This window comes from Suncus etruscus, chromosome 5 (genome assembly GCF_024139225.1).
Source record: "Suncus etruscus isolate mSunEtr1 chromosome 5, mSunEtr1.pri.cur, whole genome shotgun sequence".
Taxonomy (NCBI): Eukaryota; Metazoa; Chordata; class Mammalia; order Eulipotyphla; family Soricidae; genus Suncus; species Suncus etruscus.
The window spans coordinates 83,891,447-83,915,002 of record NC_064852.1 but is presented as its reverse complement, the minus strand read 5'-3'; the positions used below and the strand labels follow the sequence as shown (position 1 = coordinate 83,915,002).

Sequence of the window (23,556 nt, the reverse complement as noted above, 5' to 3'; positions counted from 1 at the left end):
ATATCCTTTAGTTTTTCTTCCTTGGAAAATAATGGAGTTGTAATTGGTAATAACCTCCTTAAGACACCTTCCATTTGGGGGTCAAAGTTGCTATTAATTATTATTGAAACATTCCTTAGTTTGATGAGTAAGTATCTGTTAATATATATGGTTGTTTTTTTTTTTTTGTTTTTGTTTTTGTTTTTGGACCACACTCAGTGATGCTCGGGGTTACTTCGAGCCAATAGCCCTGGCTCAGAGGGCTATATGGGATGCTGGGAGACAAAACCCAGGTTCGTTTTGAGTCAGCTGCGTGCAAGGCAAATTCCCTACCGCTGTGCTATCGCTCCAGCCCCAATATCTGTTAATATTTCTAAAACAGCCAACTTGATTACTATGGGCCAATCACATATCTTAGTTAAAAAATATGGGCTTACATGCTTGCTTTGGCAGCACATATACTAAAATTGGATACAGAGAAGATTAGCATGGCCCCTGCGCAAGGATGACATGCAAATTCGTGAAGCGTTCCATATTTTTTTTTTAAAAGTTAAAAGTTAGTTAAAAGTACTGGTTCTGTTCTACTATTCTGTAGCCTGGTTAAATTATTAACTTTTAAAGCTTTGTTTTTCTATTCATAAAGTGAAAATAACAGTGTTATTGTACGAAATAAGCTGTAAATTTAGTCCAAAATACTGTCTGGCACAAAGCAAGTACTTAATCAAAAGTATCCATTTTTATCTACCCTAGAAGCAGGCGAGGGAGGGTAGGTAGAAGGGAAGAGGGCATCAGGGAGGGTGAGAAGGAAACTATTGACATTGTGATGGGAAATGCACACAGGTGAAGGTTGTTGTACATTGTATGACTGTAATTTAATCATGAACAACTTCAGTATCTGCAGAATAAAACCTGTAGTATGAACAACCTTGTAAACATGGTGTTTAAATTAAAAAAGGAAACACTTAAAAATGTTATTTAAAATGCCTATTGCACTTAACAAAACTTATCTTACAGAATTAACCAGAAGCAGGTACTAAAATTTATGATCCAAAATATTTATTATAATGTTATTTTTAATCATGAATAATTGGAAACAATCTCAATATTCAATAACAGAAAATTGGCTTAAATGAATTATGGTATATTCCTATAGTAAACTATTTTACAAACTATTTTATAGTAAACTATTTTTAAAAAATAACATTCATGGGGCCTGAGTGATAGCACAAAAGATGAGCCGTTTGCCTTCTATACGGCCAACCCAGGTTCGATCCCGGACATTCTATATGGTGTCCTGAGCATTGCCAGGAATGATTCCTGAGCACAGAGCCAGGAGTAACCCCTGAGCTCTGCTGGGTGTGACTCAAAACAAAAGTAAAAAATCATATTCATGGGGCCAGCGAGGTGGCGCTAGAGGTAAGGTATCTGCCTTGTAAGCGCTAGCCAGGGAAGGACCGCAGTTCTATCCCCCGGCGTCCCATATGCTCCCCCAAGCCAGGGGCAATTTCTGAGTGCTTAGCCAGGAGTAACCCCTGAGCATCAAACAGGTGTGGCCCGAAAAACCAAAAACCAAAAAAAAAATCATATTCATAAAGGATGACTTAAGACCTGAGAAAGTGGTCATGATATATTATTAAATAGAAAAACCAAGTACAAAAATTTAAAATAATACATACATTTTAAAAGTTATTTCTTTGAGTTTACTGACATAATTAGTCTTCTAGCACTTTTCTTGAAATATCAGCATTATTATAATTACACTATCTAAAGGGTTGAAAGCACTGAGCTGATTTGTTTTTTTAGCAAAAAAAAAATACTGGAAGTACATGAGCTCAGGGGATTTTAAAAAATTAAGAAAAACAACCTGAGTGCTAACGTTTACCCTGTAGCTCTTTTATTTAATAAAAATCTATTAATAAACATAATTTAAGCTGATTTAATTAGTGCTAATGTAACCCTGGCCAGAAACATTACAGAGTAACTGTACTAAACTTTCTTGCCCTAAAGATTATAATGGAGGTTTGTTTCACTTTTCTGTTTATATTAAAACAAGATTGTGGGAAAGTTCGTAGTTTGGGATTTATCTGAATACATATTTAATTTACATTTGGTCATATGTAGATTATATTTAAGTAAGACTCACTGAGATAAAATCTTTGAGGGGTGAGGTAAGATTTGAATGCTATATAAGCACTTATTTTATAACTTGAAAACAATACTTAATCATTAGAGAGAAGGAAGAAAGTTCCCTCAAATCTGGGAAACCAGATTTGCTTTTTTCTTAACTACAGCAGGAAATATGTGTTTGTTTATTATGACCCTGCTGCTTCCATAGCCAGATTAACTTTCAAGCACAGTTTTCATTCTCTCTAAGCAACAATTGTCACCCTGCCTTATGGAAATCTGATTCACAGGGAGTCCAAGATGAATATTTGTAGAATTACTTGAAATCGTGTTAGACTGACCCACTGCTTGGGGATAGACCCTTTTGTGAACAGCCAACACTTTAAGTGAAGGGCACCATATTGCCTATGTTATTAAGCAAAGAACAAAATGTTCTGTAAAGCTGTGTTAAAACATGATTTGGGGGGCCGGGTAGGTGGCGCTGGAAGTAAGGTGTCTGCCTTGCAAGCGCTAGCCAAGGAAGGACCGCGGTTCGATCCCCCGGCGTCCCATATGGTCCCCCCAAGCCAGGGGCGATTTCTGAGCACATAGCCAGGAGTAACCCCTGAGCGTCAAACGGGTGTGGCCCAAAAACCAAAAAAAAAAAAAAACATGATTTGGGAAAAAATGATTTTGGCGGGGGCAGAGAGATAGCACAGCGGTCCGGTGTTTGCCTTGCATGCAACTGACCCAGGACAGATGGTGTTTGAATCCTGGCATCCCATATGGTGTTCCCCCCCCACACACACACACCACACACACCTGAACACAGAGCCAGGAGTAACTCCTGAGCACCACCGGGTGTGACAAAAAATATTTTTGGGGGGGGTACTATCAAATTTTGTGACTTTCAAAGAGTTCTGAGTTATCATTATGTATTTAAGAAGTCTCCTTTTTGATACAGTTTCTTATGAGATATGGGGCTCAAGTGATCTGTAGAAAGTTATAGAAGATAATAATTCCTTGTATTTCTTTTGTAAAGTTTACTCCAGGATAGAAGATGACTAATGTGATTTGTTAAAGATAAATATATGCTGATTCACAAATCTTGTATTTCTGGCATGTTAAGTAACCATAATTTACAGTCATTACATAAAATTTTATAAATGTAAGTTTCTTAGAAGGTATTTAGTATTTCCTAGATGCACTATTTCCTTTAATGTTTTATCTTGCATGCTATGAGACTTCAGTTATCTTAAAGGCAATTTTAAATGACTACATACTAAAATGAAACATAATTTTTTTAAGTAAAAACCAGGTTTTATTTGGAGGTGCTGAGAAGGGGAGGGAGAGAATAAGAAAGAGAGCATAGACTTCTCCAAAGGCGAGCCTGCCCAGGCACACCACACAATCCAGCATTAAAACATAAAAACATACATCTCCAGAGAGAGATATAGTCAGGCAATGTATAGCTGAGAACCAGTTACCTAGGTAATACATGGGCCTCAACTGTCATTTTTAAAATATTGACTATATTTATCATTAACTCTTCAAAATGAACTTAGTAATAAAGATTTTTATGTATAAACACATATATTCTCAATGCTTCTATATTCAATAGTACCAAATAGAATTTAAATGTTTGCTAACTTTTTATAGTTCACCTTCATGGTGCTAATTGAAATGTAATGTTCTTGTTTTGTCCTTATTTTAATCTTATCTTACCTGTTCAATCTCAATAACTTGACTAGTGATTGTAAGGGAAGTTTGTGATTTAATGTAAAGAATTAGCCAAAATTGGTTCATTAGAATATTGAGTCTGGCAGAAACCTGGTGTTCTCCCCATTTTGTCTACTCTCAAACTTGCCAAATTTTGCTCCTTATGGCTTTATTTTAAAAAGGCATTTCTAGTGAGTGAGAAAAGGTTTTGTGCTGCGTTTTCAATGACTCACCCAAAATAACTCCATTCAACTTGTTAAGGGCCTGCTATGAATGCAGATTGTGTTTGTTCTGAGATGGGCATGAAGGAGCTGCAGAAGGGAGATTAGAGAAGGGAAGTGTAGTGGGAGAGGCCAGTGTAGTTTGTATTTATTCAGGCTCAGGCACACACACTAGAATTACTTTTAAAAAGAAGACTCTGTGTGTGTGTGTGTGTGTGTGTGTGTGTGTTTATGAGCTTTTAAATATTTTTTTAAGGAAACATAAGTATCAAATACAAGGGTTATCTATTTACCAATCTTTTCCCTAACCCTTATTTAATGTGGAAGGGGTTATTTATAAGTAATTACCTATTCCAGGTATGTGAATAGTGAAATGATGTATGGTTTTAAAATTCTAAACATCTTAAAATGAAAAATTATATACCTAAAAACTAGAAGTGAAACCTGATGGAATGAATGATTTATTGATCAATAAATAAGTCACATAATAATAACAAAGCAAATGTCAACGACAATAGAGTGAAGAGACCTAAACTATAACAATCTATACACAAAATGGACAGGTTATACTAGCAGTCCACAGGGACAAAGGGTGGAAGTATTGGATGCATGCTGGGAACTATTGTGGAGGGAGAACATTGGTGGTGGGAATGGCCCTAATTCACTGTGACTGTGACTGAAATACAACTGTGAAAGACTTCTGATTCACATTGGTCTCAATAAAATTATTTTCAAAAATTGGGAAAGGCAATGATATCCTCCTTTTGAGCATTGATAGTAGAAAAAAGTTGGATAGCAAATGGCACAGAGGGAGCATTTGCTATAATAGATATGTTTCTTTAAAAGCTTATAAAATTCAAAATGTCAGATATCTTTCAAAGCAATATGGTAGAGTTCTACTGAAAATAAATAAAAAGAATGCAAACTTGAATATTAAGGCTTCTCAGATCAAACACATACTGACATTCCCATATGTGACTACTGCCCGGTTGAAAGAATTATAGGGCCATAGCAAGAGTTCAGTGGGTAGGGTGTTTGCCTTGTACATAGCTGACCCAGATTTGATCCTCGGCACCCCATCTGGTCCCTTGAGGAATAGATGAGCCATTCTTACCTGTTGCTCAGAAACACCAGAGAAATGTGGCACTGGAAAAAAAACAGTTTACAAGGTTTTGCCATGGAGAGGGGATATTGAGTATCTTGTGACAAACTGTAATTTAAGCATAATTAAATAAATGATAAAATGGCAAGTCTTCAACATGCAAAAATCTAGAATGTATATAAATCGATAATTTACAAATCTTAAGATAAATTTATAAATAAATTTATTGATAAGGCCCAAAAGATTCATTAACTTTAGAATACTGTGTTAAATAAAGTTCAATGGTTTATATAGACATATGTATATTTTTTAAATAAATCTGGAGAACTTAGGCATATAATAGTCTTTGTGATGGGGAGAGAGCAAGATATATGACACATAATCTGTTTTATATAGAATTCTTCTCTAGTAATTCTGCTGGAATATAGAATTCTACTGAAATATAGCTCTGCTTTATTCAATCTGAAATTAAACTGTTATTATATGTTTTATCTTAACTCACATCTCCCCTTTTTTAATAATGGGTCAAATTTAAAACTGAATTTCTACCATTTTGTAAGCTTTTGAATTATAGTTTTTATGTGTTACAATCAAGAGCTTTGTGAATGTTTTTATTATTTATTATAAAATTAATTTAATCACTGTGAAATATACAGTTATAAAGTTGTTGATGGCTGTGTTTCAGTCATACAATGTTCACCAGTGCCACAATGTCCCCAGTTTCCCTCCAACCTATCTATCCCCAGCCTGCTATATGGCATACACTATTTCTTCTCTCTCTTCCCCTTTTTTGCCTTTTAAACCCTGTGGTTTGCACGACTGTTACTAAAAGGGTGTTATGCATATCACTTTACCTCCTTTCAACACCAAGTTCTTGTCCAGAATGATCATTTTCAACTATTATTGTCATTTTTGATGCATAAAATTTTTGATTATATAAATATTACAAAAGAAATACTGCCATAATTGAAACCAAAATACCTTAGCTTGCTCAATAGTAAACCCAGTTTTGCAATTTTGAGGCATGTGTTGAAGTCTGTCAAAGCAAATAAAAAATAAAACTAAAATAATTTAGAGTGTTTCACTTTTGATATTAGCCTTCCTTTTAAGTAGCTCAGTTCAGTTAATTTCTCAAGCCTAATTTGAATTTTTGTCATTAAACTACAGTTTAGCATGTAGAAAATACTTTGCTAGCATAAGAATAATTTCCCACAAAAATTAATTATTTTTATCTTCTATAATATATAATAATTTCAGCTATTACAAGCACCTATTACACTATTACACCATTACAAGCACCTGCTGCCATTCAATTCTCACATCACTTCCAGAGGGTAAATATTTCATAAATGAAGACGGTAAAGGTAAGAAAAATTAACTGTCTTGTTCATGCAACATAAAAATTAAAAAGATGAAGGTAAAGAATTCAAACTTCAGCCTAACACCAAACTACTCTTTATATTACAGAGTAATATATTATATAATATATATTAATATAATATATAGTATATTACAGAGTATCTAAATCTATCTAAATTTGTTTCATTTTGTACCTTGTATCAGTGACTCAGAAAGTATTGTTCAAATGAATTTGCAATTGGTTTATTACAAAGAACTTGTTTGGGGAAAATATCTTGAAGAACCAAACAAGTTGTCCTCTTATTAAGGTATGGTAGTCATTATAAGATTAAGTGAAACAGCATGCACATTTTAGAAAAATTTTTGTTGGAAATACAATTTAAATACTTATAATTTTCAAGGCAATGGCCCATTGTTTCAAGGATTTCCTTCTCTAGTTTCTGGACTCTTCATATTGCACATAAAATTATAATAAAAAAGAACTCATATGACCCTGCTCTTCGAGATTTAACTATTGCCATACTCTGTTCTAAAGTTACTGCTGATACTTCCCTTGTCTCCATTATTTTCTTGTAGTTTGGCATTTTTATATTTTTGATTCTAATAGTTTCATAATTTTAAGCTCTTAAATATAAAACATGGTTCAAGTATTGCCTTTTGAAAAATCCTTTGCTGTCTTAAAGTGTATTTAAACAGCAAATTAAATAAAATATAAAGGCCTTAAAGTGACTCGGAGCAAATATTTTTACTTAGCACTCTGAACAACAAAAGAATAGAAAATTTGCTTCAAGAAAACTCCTTGTTCCTTCTAGGATTCCCTCTGTTCTAAAAAGTTGTGTCTGTAGAAAAATATTATCAAGACATATTGCTTTAATGTTATTGGTGATGCACACCTGGTGTGCTCAAGGGCCACCCATTGTGATTCTTGGGGCCATCAGATTCTATGGCAGGCTCTTAAGTCTCAAATTTAAGATAGTACAGTGGGTAGGGCACTTGCTTTAGACATGGCCAACCTAATTTCTGTGGATCTGTGTGAATACCATCTAGTCCCTTAAGCCTATCAGGAGCAACACTGAGTGTGGCCCCCACACAAAGAAACAAAAAGAGCGACACAAAGATTAACTGGTTAGCTGGGCACAAGGCAAGCACCTTATTCCCCGTGCTATTTCTGCACCTTTAGAAATATTCTTTGCAACCCAAAATTTACAGTCTGGCTGGGTAGATAAATATACCCAAAAAAAGGCCAGTCATGTTATTTACTGAACTGTGTTCAAATACATGATTACTTAAATGTTGAGTTATATCAAGAAATTACGGGGAAGATAAAACCAGAAAAGATAATGGAAAGGTGTACTCCAGGAAAAATACTGGTTGGGCTTCTTTCATGAAGATCACAAAAGAATTGGAAAGAAAGACTGAGGGCCAAGGCATGTGGAGTCAGCACTAGCACTTAGAGATGACAGAATTGAATCTGGGAAGAACAGATCTTTAGGAAGGGATATAGCAGGGCCCAGAATAAACTGTGAAGATTCATTCTCCATACTTTTGATCAATCCACCTAGTTCATTTTTCCAATTGCTAATTAGACATTGGCCTATTTCTTAGGACCATTAAACACCTATATTTTGCTATAGGCTTCAGAAGGATAGGCGTTCTTTAAGATTTAGAATGAAGGGTGAAGCTAACAGATTAGTCTAATTGCTCCAGTTTTTAAGCTAGTAGATTCAAGGCATATATGACTCAGAGTCATATTATGTCAACAACTAGAAAAGTCAGGATTAAGATATGACTTTCAGGCTATTGGTAAATGTGTCAGAATAGGATTTGATTCTCTTTCTGTGGATGAGATTTGAAAATCTAACAAGAATTTTAAAATAATTGTGAACCTTGATCCTGTTTTAGTAGCATTTTGCAACACTTAGACCCAAGCAAATATTTCTATCTTTTCCCAGCTATTTCTCAGATTATCCTTTGCCCATGCCCCAAATGCAGCTTGGAAGTTCCAGATGAACCCCCCTCCCCCAAATTTGCAGCCCTCTCTCCAGAATCTATCTTTAGAAAACACCATCACAAAAACAGTAACTTCTCAAACATTCCATGCCACTCACTACACGAACGCTGGATCTGCAATTCGGATCGATTGCTTGTGGACAAGAAAAAAAGAAATCTAAATCTTGCATTTCTCTTTTTCTCTCTCTCTCTGCATCTTTCTCCACGATCCTTTGATTATAACTAAATACCCTCCATGCAGGAAGACAGCGCCAAGAAAGAAAGTTTCGGGAAGTCGGGGCCAAAGCTGCCAGTGGGTTGGACGCCGGGAGCGCACCCAATGATGAGTGAGTTTCGGCCTGTCCACTGGGGTGCGGGAGAAACGGGGAGGCGGGAGGGAAGGCAGAAAGCAAATTGAAACAAACAAACAAGCAAGCAAACAAACCCATCCCCATCCAATCCCAGAGGCCCGGGGAAGGAAGGCGGACTAGCCCCGCCCCTCCAAGCGTCCCGGGCCCGTGGCCACGCCCCTTGCCCCTTGCCCCGCCCCCCCGCGCCCTGGCCGGAAGTGGGCGTGTCGCCGCCCGGGAAGCCGCGCGCAGTTTCAGGGCGGCGGGCCGGGCCCGGGCGCGTCGTGAGGAGGCGGGAGGCGGGAGGCGGGACGCGGAGCGGGGTCGGGGGGCGTCCGTCTCCCCGCGGCTCGAGCTCGGGCCACTCGCGCTCCCGCGCCGCCGCCACGCGCGCCCGGGCCGGCTCCATGTGAGGCTCGGCCGGCCGCCCCTCCCTCCCCCTCCCTCCTCCCGCCCCCTCCTCCCTCTCCTCCTCCTCCTCCTCCTCCTCCTCCCCCGGGGCCCCCTGCCCGGCCGGGCGCTGACAGCTGGGCTCGGGGGTCCCCGCGCCGCCGCGCCGCCGGCTCCCGTGCAGGCTGCTGCGGCTGGGCCCGCGGCGCCACCGGGCTGGCCATGGAGCGGCCCCTGACGAGCTCGGCGGAGGCGGAGGAGGAACTCGAGTGGCAAGTGGCGGCCAGCCGCCGGAGGAAGGCCTGGGCCCAGAGCCGCGGGTCCTGGCAGGCGTCGGAGGCCGAGGACCTGTCCACCGAGGCCACCACGCAGGACGAGGACGAGGACGACGACGACGACCTCGACCCCCGCCGCGCCCCCGAGGGCCTCCCCGACGCCAAGCTGCCGCCGCCGGCCGCCGCCGAGCGAGGTCCGTCTGACGGGCAGCCCGCGGGGCCCCGGGCGGGCGGGCGGGCGGGCGGGCGGACTGGGGTCCCGGGCGCTTGAGACCGACCTTTAAATCGCGCGCTCGGGTGCCATCTGGGCGCGCGGCCCGAGGGACGCTGGGACCTGCTGCACCGGCTGCCTCGGGGTTCCCCCCCCCCCCGCCCCCAGTCGGGCTTGCCGCTTTCGCCCGAGGTTGCCACACCGACCCGACCGGGCGAGGGCGACTGGCCGGTGGCTAACGACCTGTCCTGTCTGTCTGTCTGTCTGTCTGTCTGTCTGTCTGTCTGTCTGTCTGTCTGTCTGTCCCCTTGCCTTTTGCCTTGGCAGGAAACGTGCCCAATGAGAAGATCGCGACATGGCTCAAGGACTGTCGGTGAGTCGTCCTCGCTCGCTCGCTCGGGGCCCCCAGGGAGCAGAGTGTGACCCTGGCCGCCGTCCTGGCCTTGTGGCTCCCCCGGGGCCTTTGCCTTTGGAAGCCCCAAGCCCAGCCAGTGGCCCCCCGGGGATGGCTGCTTCTGGCAGCAGCTAGCTGTGCAAGTTGCAAGGACAGCGATCATGGTTTCTTGGTGGTCTTGTGGACTTGGCAGTTGTTAGCACTTAAGATCCTGGTCAAGGATGCTGGCATCCAAGGGTCCGAGTCTGAAGCCCACAAAAAGCATGCCCTGGTGGTACTTTCTTTGCTTACCTTTTTTGTTTTAATCGAAAGGATTTTTCCCTCTTGACCCAAATCGAGTGCTCGGTTTTGCTTTGCTTTCTCGACAGCTGTGCGTCTGGTATCTGCTCGTTTCCCCTTTCGTTGCAAGAGTTTTTGACTTACTTTTACTAACGGATCTTTAGTTTCTTCATGCCTGTGCCCTTTTCATTGGAGAACTGCTAAAACTAGCTAACTTGGTCTCCTGACTTTTATTCGTCAAGTGGCACTGGAATTTAACGACTTTCGGAATAGAACTTTGGAGGTATTCAGTCAGCCTAAATCTGATTACCTCTTTTTTTTTTTTTTTCTTTTTGGCAACTGGCACAAAAATGTTTGATAAAGTACAGAGGCAGTGAATCATATTGCACATAGATCGTTTTTTACAGTAAGAGGTGCTTGTTTCTATTTTTTTTTAACTTATTTGCTACTTGTAAAATCTATGAGGAATGTTGCATTTTAACTTTTGTGATGGTTTTTCTGCACGTATATTTTTCCTTTTCATTTTAGGCTTTTCATAATCTCTTGTTTACTGTCAGAGTTCAGAATTCCTTTTTTGTGGGGAGCAGGCGTATGTGATTCTCAATATATGCCAATTTATATAGTCTTCCTTAAAAAGGCGATATTGAGTACTACTGTTTATGGCCTGTTTTTATGAACTTTACTCAACACTCTTCACTACAAGCTCTTTAACCTTCTTGGGGGGTGGTGAGGAGCATAAGAGCATAAGAGAGCCTTTGGAGACTTGACAAAATACGTAGAAATTGTCTCAAAAAAAGAAGTCAAAAAGGCACAGAAACAAATAGACCACTTGAAGTCTTTGAACTGCAGATTAACCATTTAGCTAATACAAACAAGTTCTGATTTTCTGATTAGAGACCTTTATGATCTTAGTTCTTAGGTGGCTTCCTTCAAGAACTGAGTTTAAGAAATCACTATGGTGTACTTTTTCTTTATTTAATTGTTACATACTAAAATGGTTGTAAAGATTAATAGACATTTTATTTTGTTTTTTATTTTTTTGGGGGGGGTAGGCGGTGCTAGACAGTACTTAGAACAGGGATCACTCCTGGTGGACATAAGGGACCTTATTGGGTGCCAGGTATCAAGCCTGGGTTGGCCTCATGCAGGGCAAGTGCCCTACCTTCTGTGTTCTCCCTTGTTAATAAAAATTTCAAGTAAGAATATCTAGGACCTTTTAGAGAGCTCGTATGATCAGTTATCTTTTATCTTTCCTTTAAAAAAATGTCAGAAGAAGACTTTGTTACTTTTACCCAGGTTTTTTATTTATTTGGAGGGCCACACCCAGTAGTGCTGAGGGCTACTCCTTGCCCTGTGCTTGGATGTGAAGTGTGGGGGAGGCCTGCTTGGTATGTAGCTGGCCCACTGAGTTGGAGCTAAAGATCAAATTTAGGTCTTCTGCTGGCAAAACTGTGCTCAATCCAAAGATCCATCTCTCCTGTCCAACCTAGGTCTTTTAAAAGTTTGTCTTCCTGGTGCTTGGCTCTACTAAGTAGAATATTGATTGGCTTAAGCATCTTCAAAAAGTTTTACCATTCAAGACAGATTTGTAGTATATTATTGTCTAAATCCACATGCATGTTTTGGAGAATTCAAAAATGTTTTAAAAAATGGAGAATCACATGTTTATTTTATGATGTATAAGAATGAATATTATGTAAAAGAAAATATCAATGAAATGATAAGTGCATCTTTAAAGACAAATTCAAGAGACTTGTTAGCATTCATCAGGGCACATCATCTATGAAAATTCCTGATATATAGTGGCTAATCTTGGTTTATGCAGGCATAGTCTGTCCTCTGTACAGCTTCCTTCATACGTTTCCTCCCTGTTCCCTATACTTGGACTTATTCTGTACAAAAGAGCTATTCATTAGTACCAGGGAAAGCTAGAACAAATAGTCTTTAATGTTGATGCTCTTATCACATACTTGGCTGCCATGATTGACATATCTGTATTTTCTGCAGTTTAGATTACTTTTCAAATTTTGGGTATCTATTATTTTCCTTTATTTTGTGCAAATAATCTGAACACAACATATTTTACCTCAAGTTTTGAAATGTTCTTTTCTTATAGCTTTTAATTAAAAAATAATATCCATGTTGTCTTTCCTCAGAAGGAATTTTAGTTTTAATGATGTCTTTTTATTTTTTTGCTAATTGGAAACAAATATGAATTAGCATCTCAAGAAGAGATAGTTTGATAGAATTTGTAAAAGAGCAGTTATGATATGAGAAACTTTGTGATAGACAGTTACATTCTGTGGTTTTTACTGTTTTTTGTTAGAATGAAGAAGTAATAATATAATGTTTTATCCAAAAAGGGTAACCACCAGGGATGAAAAAAAATATCAAGGCATTACAGTTTTATTGAAGTTTTATATAGAAATTTAGCTTACTTTTTTGCTATGGTACTTTTGATTATTCTACATTTCTAAAATGCAAATTTTTAAAGAATTTCCATTTGCTTCTATTTTACTTGAAGACAATTTTAATATTTAGTTCAGCAGTTATTTGAAACTAATATTTTTTATGATTGACCTGAGATTGATGTGAATTTTTAACAGATTTAAGTTTCTACTGACAGGATTTATGGTACAAAATAGAATTTTTAAAATAAAACATTGTAGGTCACTTAGGAGAAGGAAATGGAAAACATTTTATATTTAAAAATATCTCTGATGAGCTTAAAGGAAGAGTTTTAGCAAGAGTTAATTCTTAGTATTAGTTCTCAAGCTGATTTTACGGTAAAATTTATCAGATTTGTACATCAATTTTCAGTTTACAAGCATGAAGTAAATCTCAAATTTTATTTTACATATAAAAAAGTGCTTTAATTGGGATTAGGGGAAACTGAGTGGTACCTTAAAATACTAGTGGTAAGTTTTAGAAATCAGGTTTAATTTTTAGCCTTATTTCCTTAGACAATGACTTTTTAATATAACTAAGATAAACGTGTGTGTGTGTGTGTGTGTGTGTGTGTGTGTGTGTGTGTGTGTGTGTGTGTGTGTGTGATTTACAATATTGCCATTCTTGGTCCTCTTTGCTGGAGAGCAGAATTGTGATTAAATCATTCCTGGGGAACTGGCTTGACAATAGGTATTTGCTTAGTTAGTCGGATATTGCTTATGTAATCCACTTGCATTCCTTGTGTGTTTTGGGAGAAGAGTTAAACTATGATTAGAAGCTTGCTCTTCTGTAACTCTTTAAATGGAAGGCTCTGCGTGACAATGCTCCAGACAGCTTTTCGAGACTAAAGTCTGTATGTTTATGTGGTTTCAGTACCCCTTTGGGAGCCTCGCTGGATGAGCAGAGTGGTAGTACTCTCAAGGGTAAGAGAAACTCGACTTTCTAAATCTCTTCTTTATGAAGGCTCTTTTAAAAAAAAACATATGTCTATCAATTATAAAGTGATGCTCACCTTTATAAAATGTATTCAGAGATAGAAGGTAAGAGGGAGAAACTCATAAATGGATAAGTTTGAGTAAATTAGCAAACCTTTCTTCAATGTGAAATTTATGTATTTGTCATCCAACTGGTTATTAGAGTGATTGACTATAGAGATATCATATGTAAACATAGAAACATATATATTGAGCAAACTAGGTTAACTTTCTTGTAGCAGTTTTCTACTTAACATTCAATGAAAATTGCCACACCTGAAATTTTGCCACTTGTGCAAGACAGAATTCTAAAGTTCAAAGTACAACAAGAATGTGCAGGTAGTGGCAATGCATATAAAAAACATTTGCAGTATCTGGAAAATCTCGTTTGTTCTCCCGACTTAATAGGAAGGGGTAAGAGCAATTAATACTGCTCCAGGATCTTGTTTTTCATAAATCTTTTTAGTTAGGATTTGGCTTATAAAAGAATATTTTCAAAAGCATAAGTATGAAATAGCCTGTAGATTTGTTTCTAACAGTTTTAGTTTGTTGCAAATCATGTATTTTTTATGTCAAGTAAGAACTTATACTTGCTTACATTAAATAAACAAAATAATAGCTGAATAAAATATTAATATTTTGTATGGTCAGGTTGTTGTTTTAACTAGAACTATGATTTTATATGGGAACCAGTAAGAACAGAACATTTACAGGATCAATCTTTAATGTTTCTTTCAGGTGTGCTTGTGAGAAATGGAGGAAGTTTTGAAGATGATCTGTCATTGGGAGCTGAAGGTATATGCTTTGTTTTAATGAAAGGCATTTTTATATAGGATCAAAAAAGTCTCATAGCTAAATTTAAAGGTCTTGAGAATGTCTCAACATATTATATAGAACCTTTTATAGGTTGATAATTGAGTTATATAACTTGTAGATTATTTGTAGGAATTGCTCTCAGAAACCATTGTGAAATGCTCATGTCTTTCCTAGACTTAAATGCTTAAGGGATATGTTTGAGGGCAAACGATGATGATAAAATTGAGGGAAGAATTGTCCTGCAGAAGGAAGGAAGTTTAAATATTTATACATGAGAAAACTAAATTGAAGCTTATTTTTAGTGTGAGGTAGCTTTATGTCAGAATCACAGCTGCAACTTATCTTTCTCTTTTTATTCACGTGTTTTCTGTCTTTTTTTCTTCTTTCATTAGATTTCCAGAAGACTAAGATAAATTTATAGGAAGTTAATTAGCAGTCATGCTGATGCCTTAATCTAATGATTAATGCATTGCATTAGCATTTTAAGAATGTTTTAAGCTATTTAAATTTTCATGGCTTATATAACCTTTGGTAGTGACTCATAATAAAGCTTTAACAATGTAAAAATAAGATCTGTTATCTAATTAGTATTTTAAATATTAAGCCTTTTAAAATTGTTGGTGAATTTTTACACTATCATTGCTGTTTAGTTGTTTTATGTTTTGTTGGTTTTGTTTTTTTGTATGACAAAATTACTTAGAACCTAGTAACATTGAACATGCTAAAATTAGTATGACTTTCATAGTTTTTATTATTTCTATTCATGTACTTTTCAAAACTAAAGTTTGCAGAGTTCAGAATGTCAGGTAATTTAAATGTACCTCAATTGCTGTGAATAGTATTTTTTGTGTTTGCCTAGTAGATTTATAGTACTGAATTGTTTTAGACTTTTTAATAGCACATATAGATTAAAGAAAAATGGGAGGATAGAGATAGAGATTTCCCATAGTCTTCCACTATATCACAGCCCTCTATTATCAAATTATTGGAATGGAGCATAAATTAAAACTGATAAGCCTACATTAAGGCATCATAAGCACCCAAAGTTCATAGTGGAGCTGTATTTTGTTCTAGAACTTGTGCTTTCTGTGGATTTTGAGTCATGCATCCATCATTATGTTATGGTCTGTTTTAACTGCTCAGTATTTATTTATTGATTTTAACATAATTAATGTATATTCATATCAAACAAGTTTATGGTTCAGAACCTAAAAGAATACGGTAAAGAGCAAAGTTGTTAAATTCTTTCCACTGAAAGAATTCTTTCCATTTTATTTTCCTGAGTAAGATTGTATAGAGTTCTATATATCAAATTATAAGTAAAACAGTTGGGTGGGCTAGAATAAATGTAATTTATTTGTCTATGAAGATTAATTGTAGTAAAAAATGTGCATTAATAACATTAGCTGTATCAGTTTAGAATGTAATCAGCCTAGAATAAAACTGGGAGGCAATTTTAAAGAGAGAACTTGTAGTGAGTAGAAATTTTCAAAATATGCATATAAGAAAATATTGTATCTGTTCAGTTTTAAAAAGTTAGAAATTGATGCCAAAACATACTTACTCTTGAGTAATTCCAAATTGATTCACTTTTGAAATATTTTATAGCAGTTTTAAATTTAATAATAATGTATATTATTATATGCAATTTCCTCTGCATATTTTTAAGATACAAAGACATTTTATTGAGTAGTTATGTCTTTTTATTTTATTCAGGTAAAGTAACTAGTATTATCTTTCAAAGAAAGAAAAATACTACAAAGCCCATTGATTTTGTTCTTATCAATTGTATGTAGTATATTAATTTTAACTATGCAAATTTAATGAACCAAGATTAGCGTTTAGCGAATTAAGCAATTATCTATAGAATACTATGACTAATTTGCTACTTGATAATTATATCATAGTAGTTATCGTCTTAGTAACGGTTGTGATGTGCATTTATTCTTCTTGTAGCCAATCAACTCCATGAATCTGATGCTCGAATTGAGAACTGGTATGTAGCTATGCTTGCTCTCATTATTTTTTAAAAATGAACATACATGACAAGATTTTAATATAATTCATATTTTGTGTACAGCAGTAATATCTTGGCCAAAGAAAGAAGACTACAGTTTCATCAGAAAGGGAGAAGTATGAATTCCACTGGATCTGGGAAAAGTAGTGGTACAGTCTCAAGGTAACAGATCTTGAAATTTGTGGTGTAGTTTACCTTGTGCTTTGGGTGATCAATTCAGGTCACATTTGCAATCATGGATTTAGCAGCAAGTATAAGTCAAACATTTTATGAACTTTTTAAAAAAAGAAGGTTGAAATTAACAAATATTTTGTAATGTTGCTGGACTCAATGAGTATTTTGAGCACAATCAGCAACTTGAAAAGGGTGACTCTATAGAACAGTAAGTTCTGCTTTCAAAATTCTCCATTCTTTTTTTTTTATTTTGGGCCATACCCAGTGATGCTTAGGGGTTACTCCTGGCTATACACTCAGAAATTGCCCCTGGCTTGGGAGATGCCGGAGGATTGAACGAACCGTGGTCTGTCCTAGGCTAGCCTGCACAAGGCAGATGCCTTATGCCCTGTACCACTGCTTCAGCCCCCAAATTCTCCATTCTTTTACTGTGACATAAAAATAAGAATAAACATTTCTAGTTTAAGGCTTGATATTTTAGCACTTAAAGCAATAAAATCAATAAACTGAGTACTTCATTCAGATTCATTTTAACCTATTAAGCCAGGGGTCTCAAACTCAATTTACCTGGGGGCCGCAGGAGGCAAAGTCAGGGTGAGGCAGGGCCACATAAGTGATTTCACTTACCGAATATTCGCAATAAAAAATCGAATTAGTAAAAAATAAAATCGCATAATGCGGATGTTTAATGCGATTTTTTTCTTACTAATGTGATTTTTATTGCGATTATTCGGTAAGCGAATAATTGCAAAAACTGCGATGTGCCATGGGCCACAAAATGTTGTACGGAGGACCGCAAACGGCCTGCGAGCCATGAGTTTGAGACCCCTGTATTAAGCCAAGATCTGTAAAATATAAATTAAATAAGCAAAGTCTTCTAACTGTGAAGCAGACTAAAACTGTGATCCAAATTAATATGGGATCTGATCACATTCTTTTAAGTAGACATTTATCTCTATTCAAATTTTATCTTTAACATTCTTATTTTCCTCAATTCATTTTAGGAAGCAAGGATTATCACTTATATGAGAAAGACAAACTAATGTATGTTTAATTCTCTGTAGGATTAAGACCAGCTTTTGCCTTTCTTTGACCTTCTTCACCTTACTCCTCCCTCTTGATTAGAAGAGTTTAGGGAGTTAGAAAGAAATAAACTCCTCACTTGACAGATTAGGTTATTATCAGGGTAGCCAAAAGAAAAGTTCAAGATCACAGAATATACCTGAGTAACAAATTTCTGTCAGCTTCCTATTTTTTTTCAAATATGTTTGTTTATTAAGGTGCTTCTTGAGAATCTTTTAAAAATGATAAAAAAAAATAAGGTGAGAAATTAGAACTTTTATTGAGTATGTAGTTAGGGATTAACTCCAATATACACAGTTTGAGAGTCTGGATATTTCTTTTAAGGATTGTTTATCACTTTTTGTAGCATCTTAAATAAATCATGGTTATCATAGGAAAAAAAGAACATGAATTTATATTGATATCATGCATGATGAACTTATTTTATATCTTGATGTATTTTTTTTGTAGTGTTTCAGAATTATTGGAACTTTATGAGGAAGATCCTGAAGAAATTCTTTATAATCTTGGATTTGGACGAGATGAGCCAGATATTGCTTCTAAAATTCCTTCCAGATTTTTTAATTCATCCTCATTTGCCAGAGGGATAGATATTAAAGTATTTTTAAGTGCTCAAATGCAACGAATGGAAGTAGAGAATCCAAATTATGCTTTAACAAGTAAGGTTCTAAAATATCAGCACATGATTTTAAAAATTATAACTATATGAACATGGTCTTATTTTAATTTCTAGAATTGGTGTTGGAAATTTAACTACTGAGGCTAATACCAAAACATTTACTTATTCTGAGTTGTTTACTTGATAGAAGTTAACTTGCATACACTTTCTTTCCTCTCCAGTTCATGGCTTTATGTGTTACCATCATATACTTATAGAAACTTATGCTTTTCTAAATTGCTTAAAAGGAATAGGAATAATCTTGTTAGGATTAAATAAAATCAGTCAATTTTAGTGCTTTTCTATAAATCTAAAATAGCATGAATAACTATACCTCTTTTTATATCTTTAGTTATATTTCACTGTTGAGCAGAAGTTTTAAAAGTGGTATCATTAGTTTTAATCGATTTACATATAGAAATTTATATATGTATGTATATATGTATATATATATATATTAAACATATATAAACCCTAGATCCCTCTCAATTTGGTACAATATATCTACTTATGTATACTTTATTTGAATAATATGTACGTAGGAGTATTTGGAAGTCTTTGAAGTCTAAGGCCTGAAAATAATTTAATTTTATAGTTTGAGTTCAGTGTCATCGTTGTAGTTTGTCCCTTCTGATTTTTCTGTTTTATTTGGGTCACACCCAGTGGTGCTCAGGGGTTACTCTGGCTCTGTGCTCAGAAATTGCCCCTGGCAGGCTCAGGGGACCATATGGGATGCCAGGATTTGAACCACTGTCCTAGATCAGCTGCATGCAAGACAAATGTCTTACCACTGTGCTATCTTTCAGGCCCCACCCTTCTGATTTTTTAAAACATGAATTCTCTTAATGAGAGTGAAAAATCTTCACTGTGGAAAGAAGTTTTAAATGTTAGATAAGGGGAAAATATCTGGTTTTATAATTTTTATGATTTGGAATTATTAACAACAGTAAATGAGCAAGTATATATATGTGTGTTCATATTTATCTTACTGGTATTTTGTAGTAATGATTAAATATGTATATTTGTAAATATATAAATGATTTTCCTTTTCTTTCTGTAGGTCGTTTTCGCCAAATTGAAGTACTCACTACTGTGGCCAATGCCTTTTCTTCTTTATATTCCCAAGTCTCTGGGACTCCTTTGCAGAGAATTGGAAGCGTGTCCTCAGTGACCTCCACTAAGGAGACAACAGAATCTCCTCCACCTTTAACCCGAAGTAACACGGCAAATCGGTTAATGAAAACATTATCAAAACTAAATTTATGTGTTGATAAAATAGAGAAAGGAGATACTACTAGCCCTTCCCCAGCAGCTGAGAAAGGAAAGATTGTGAATGTGTCAGTGATTGAAGACAGTGGCAATAAAAATGATCCAAAGACTCAAAAAATTATGAAGAAGAAAGACTCAGCCTCTGTATTGGCTACAGTTACAGAAGAAGTATCAGGTAGCTCAGCATCTGTTATGGACAATGTTGACATTAATATAGTTTCTGATGAAGCAAATAGTAATTTGAATCAAGGAACTGAAAGTGAACAAAGTAAAGCAACTCAAAGTCATAAAAATAAACTGGAGGAGGAATCTGCTATTATAGAATCTGACCTAGGCAGAGGTTTCAAGATATCCAGTCACAATGAGCTGGGAAATGGCAGTGACTTGAAAATGGTTCATATATCTATGCTTGAAAAAGAACCCTGTGGACCACTGACTAACCCATCCATAAGAAATATAATGGTACAGCAGAAGGACTCCTTTGAAATGGAAGAGGTAGGTCAATTTCTCACCATGTTGCAAATAATGAGTTGGGAAAAGTGATTAAAAAGGTTTATGGAAGCTGGGAAGATGGCATGGAGGTAAGGTGTGTTTGCCTTGCATGTAGAAGGACAGTCGTTTGAATCCCAGCATCCCATATGGTCCCTGAGCCTGCCAGGAGAGATTTCTGAGCCTAGAGCCAGGAGTAACCCCTGAGCACCACCAGGTATGACCCCCCCAAAAACAAACAAAAAACAAACAAACAAAAAAAAAACCAACCAAAAAAATGTTTATGAAAAAGAAAAGTGATTAACAGATTTGTATTAAGAAATGCCGTTGGGGCCGGTGAGGTGGCGCTAGAGGTAAGGTGTTTGCTTTGCAAGTGCTAGCCAAGGAAGGATCACGATTTGATCCCCCAGGTTCCCATATGGTCCCCCCCAAGCCAGGGGCAATTTCTGAGTGTTTACCAGGAGTAACCCCTGAGCATCAAACAGGTGTGACCGAAAAAAACAAACAAAAAAAAGAAATGCCGTTGTAGTTTAGAACCTTCAGATTTTTTTATTTCGTGCTTCATAATCCAAAAAGTGACCATAGGACTGTATCATGCCAAGTGCAGTCTGTGGTTTATTAGGTCCTCCAAAGATCTGTCCCTCTTCTTTTTTCTCAGTGGATGGTTTTGATGTCCTGAGAAAACCCTGAGAGAACATACTCAAATTCAGAATAGTATTCCATAATACTTAAAAATACAGACTCTGAAATCAAATGGGTTTAATGTTCTATCTGTCTCTGCTACTGGATTGCTAGGTACTTCTATTGACTTGATAAAGTGTTGGGACTATAAATGTTAAATGAGCAGGTTCTTGGAAGTTTGTAGAATAGCTTCAGAATTACATGCCATTATTTTAGTGAATTGAGAAGAAAATACTTCTGTTTATACCTTTAAGTATCTTATATGAGTATGTGTTTTTAGTTTATTGTAAAGTTTGTTGGTATGTGAGACTTAAACTTTAATTTTAAAAGATAGCACAGTGGTTAGGGTTGACTATTTTGCAATGCAGCCAACCTGGGTTCAATCTACACCATCTCATATAGTTCCCCAAGCCTGCCAGATTGATTTCTGAGCACAGAGCCAAGAGTTACTCTGAGCACCACTGGGTGTGGCCAAAAATCAAAAAAAAAAAAAAAAAAAAAAGGTTGGCTAAAAGTATAGTAGGAGTAGCCTTTTGAAATATTTCATATTTTTAAGGTTTTCCTTTAATTCTTAGTATAATTTATTTCATAATGAATTCAGAGATTAATATAACTATTTTCCATTTGATTCCATTTCACTTTTATTTCCTTTTAATTTTGTTTTCTTTTAAACATTTCACAATTCATAATGAAGGTATAAGTCCTTGACTTTAATTAGGGTTCCTCTCTAATTCCAGTCAGATAAGAGTTACCTTTCTTGCCCTTGGCAGGGGTAAGGGCACATATCTGGACATTCTCAGAGCTTACTCCTAACTTGGTGCTCAGGAATGCTGGGAACCTCAGTTGACCATATGCGTGTCTATTATAACAGCAATATATCTCTGACCTCCAGTTTTCTTTTTCTTTTTTTAATATTTGGGCAACACAGGTCAGTGCTAGAATATTGGTGAATCTAGTTTTGGGCCAGTGCTCCAAGGAGGAATAACCTTGTGGTGCTGTTATTGAAGTTGGGGCTCCCAGGTGGATAGCATGCTCTCCAGCCCATTGAGGCACATCTCTGGCTCAAGTTTACTTGTTTGAGTACAGTAAAAGTATAAAAAAAAAGTCTAAAATTATGTTTGTATATGTTTGGCAAATCTGATGTCAGTGACCAATGAGAAGAAACTCTTAAATGTTCCTTTTAGTTGCTTGAATTTTTTTTTTTTTTTTTTTTTTTTTTTTAGTTCACACCCGGTAGTGCTCAGGGATTACTCCTGGCTCTAGGCTCAGAAATCAGCCCCTGGCAGGCTCAAGGGAACCATATGGGATGCTGGGGATTCGAACCACTGTCCTTCTGCATGCAAGGCAAACGCCTTACCTCCATGCTATCTCTTGGGCCCCTAGAATTCTTTAATTTAACAATAGTTCAAAATGTTACAGGGCTAGATAGAATACCTCTGGCAACTTAGTAAACTGACAAAACTGCTCCTTTTCTTGCTCCCTCTACTGGCAGTAGCTGTTAAAGTAAGGCCATATTGATGCATTCAAGTTACCTTTTTTCAGCTGCAAGAGTACATGCTTCAATGGTCGAAAAGTAGTGGAAGACTTTTGTTTTTAAAATAGATTATATGGCTAACTGTAGTTACATAGTTAATTATGAGGAATTTTAAGTATAATAAGTTACTGTTTTTCAAATATACTTAAAACATGAATATAAACCATTTTTCAATGGTGTTTTTATTCCTTTGGGAACTTTAAGGAGAACATGTAGAACAATGGATAAAGAAGGGAAATTGTGTGTTTCTTTAATTTCCTCTTCTCTGAAGCATGATTTGAATCATATTGACATACTAAGAGAACAATCTTATTGGAGCAAACTTAAGATTGTTGCTGTTTCTCTTTGCACACCTCTCCCTTGAGGTTTCATTCCTGACAGGACCTTTCTTTGTATAAAAATAGCAAAGAAATATGATTGTGCTCACACATGCTTTCAGTAAGCCAGTTCTTAAGTAGGTGATCTGATAGCCAGCTGCTTTGGGTAACTAATTGGGAAAATGCTGCAGAGGTGACTTTGTGGATGCTGCTGCTTGATTCCTCCAAGGCAGGAGGTAAGATATGATAGTGAGCAGAAGAGCATAGTGGTGAAGCAGTGAAATAAATTGAGAGTTAATCAAATGACAGACTGATCTAGATCTTGGGGGAGGGAGAGAGAGAGAGAGAGAGAGAGAGAGAGAGAGAGAGAGAGAGAGAGAGAGAGAGAGAGAGAGAGAGAAGAAGAGGGGATGGGGAGAGGAGAGAAAGAGGAGAAGGAGGAGGAGGGAAGGGAAGGAGGAAGGGGAGGGGAGGAGGAGGAACAAAGAAAGAAGAGAAAGAGAGGAGAGAAATAGAGGAGAAAGAATATTAAAGATCAACGAATCTATCATTTATGATTTTTTGTTAAAGGGGCAGCAGTACTACTGGTGATGGATGTGGTACAGAAATGTTGTATGCTTAAAGCAAAAATAGGAATACTAAACCATATCAAAATTATTTTAAACTTTGCTCTATAAAAATGTAGATTGTTTTAATAGGTCTAATTTTGGGGGAGAAACTATATT

At 36.8% G+C, this 23,556-nt stretch overlaps 1 protein-coding gene, 1 long non-coding RNA gene and 1 pseudogene across 3 annotated transcripts in view; all 3 read left to right on the top strand.

Moving 5' to 3' along the window:
* Nucleotides 1–8,762, top strand: part of LOC126009197 (uncharacterized) — a 57,480-nt gene extending 48,718 nt beyond the window's left edge. The window contains exon 3 of the long non-coding RNA XR_007495891.1: nt 8,735–8,762. This is a non-coding gene — a long non-coding RNA (uncharacterized LOC126009197). The remainder of the gene's footprint in view (nt 1–8,734) is intronic.
* On the top strand, nt 421–519 carry LOC126010657 (uncharacterized; annotated as a pseudogene).
* A 634-nt stretch (nt 8,763–9,396) lies between the features above and the next one.
* The window catches only part of ITPRID2 (ITPR interacting domain containing 2), a 42,442-nt gene continuing 28,282 nt past the window's right edge, over nt 9,397–23,556 (top strand). For both annotated transcript variants that reach the window (XM_049773558.1, XM_049773559.1), the window contains exons 1-8: nt 9,397–9,681; nt 10,026–10,071; nt 13,693–13,742; nt 14,532–14,588; nt 16,566–16,605; nt 16,690–16,788; nt 18,334–18,542; nt 19,602–20,305. In XM_049773558.1, coding sequence (XP_049629515.1) covers nt 9,435–9,681; nt 10,026–10,071; nt 13,693–13,742; nt 14,532–14,588; nt 16,566–16,605; nt 16,690–16,788; nt 18,334–18,542; nt 19,602–20,305 — 1,452 coding nt within the window. In that variant the 5' untranslated portion in view covers nt 9,397–9,434. The remainder of the gene's footprint in view (nt 9,682–10,025; nt 10,072–13,692; nt 13,743–14,531; nt 14,589–16,565; nt 16,606–16,689; nt 16,789–18,333; nt 18,543–19,601; nt 20,306–23,556) is intronic.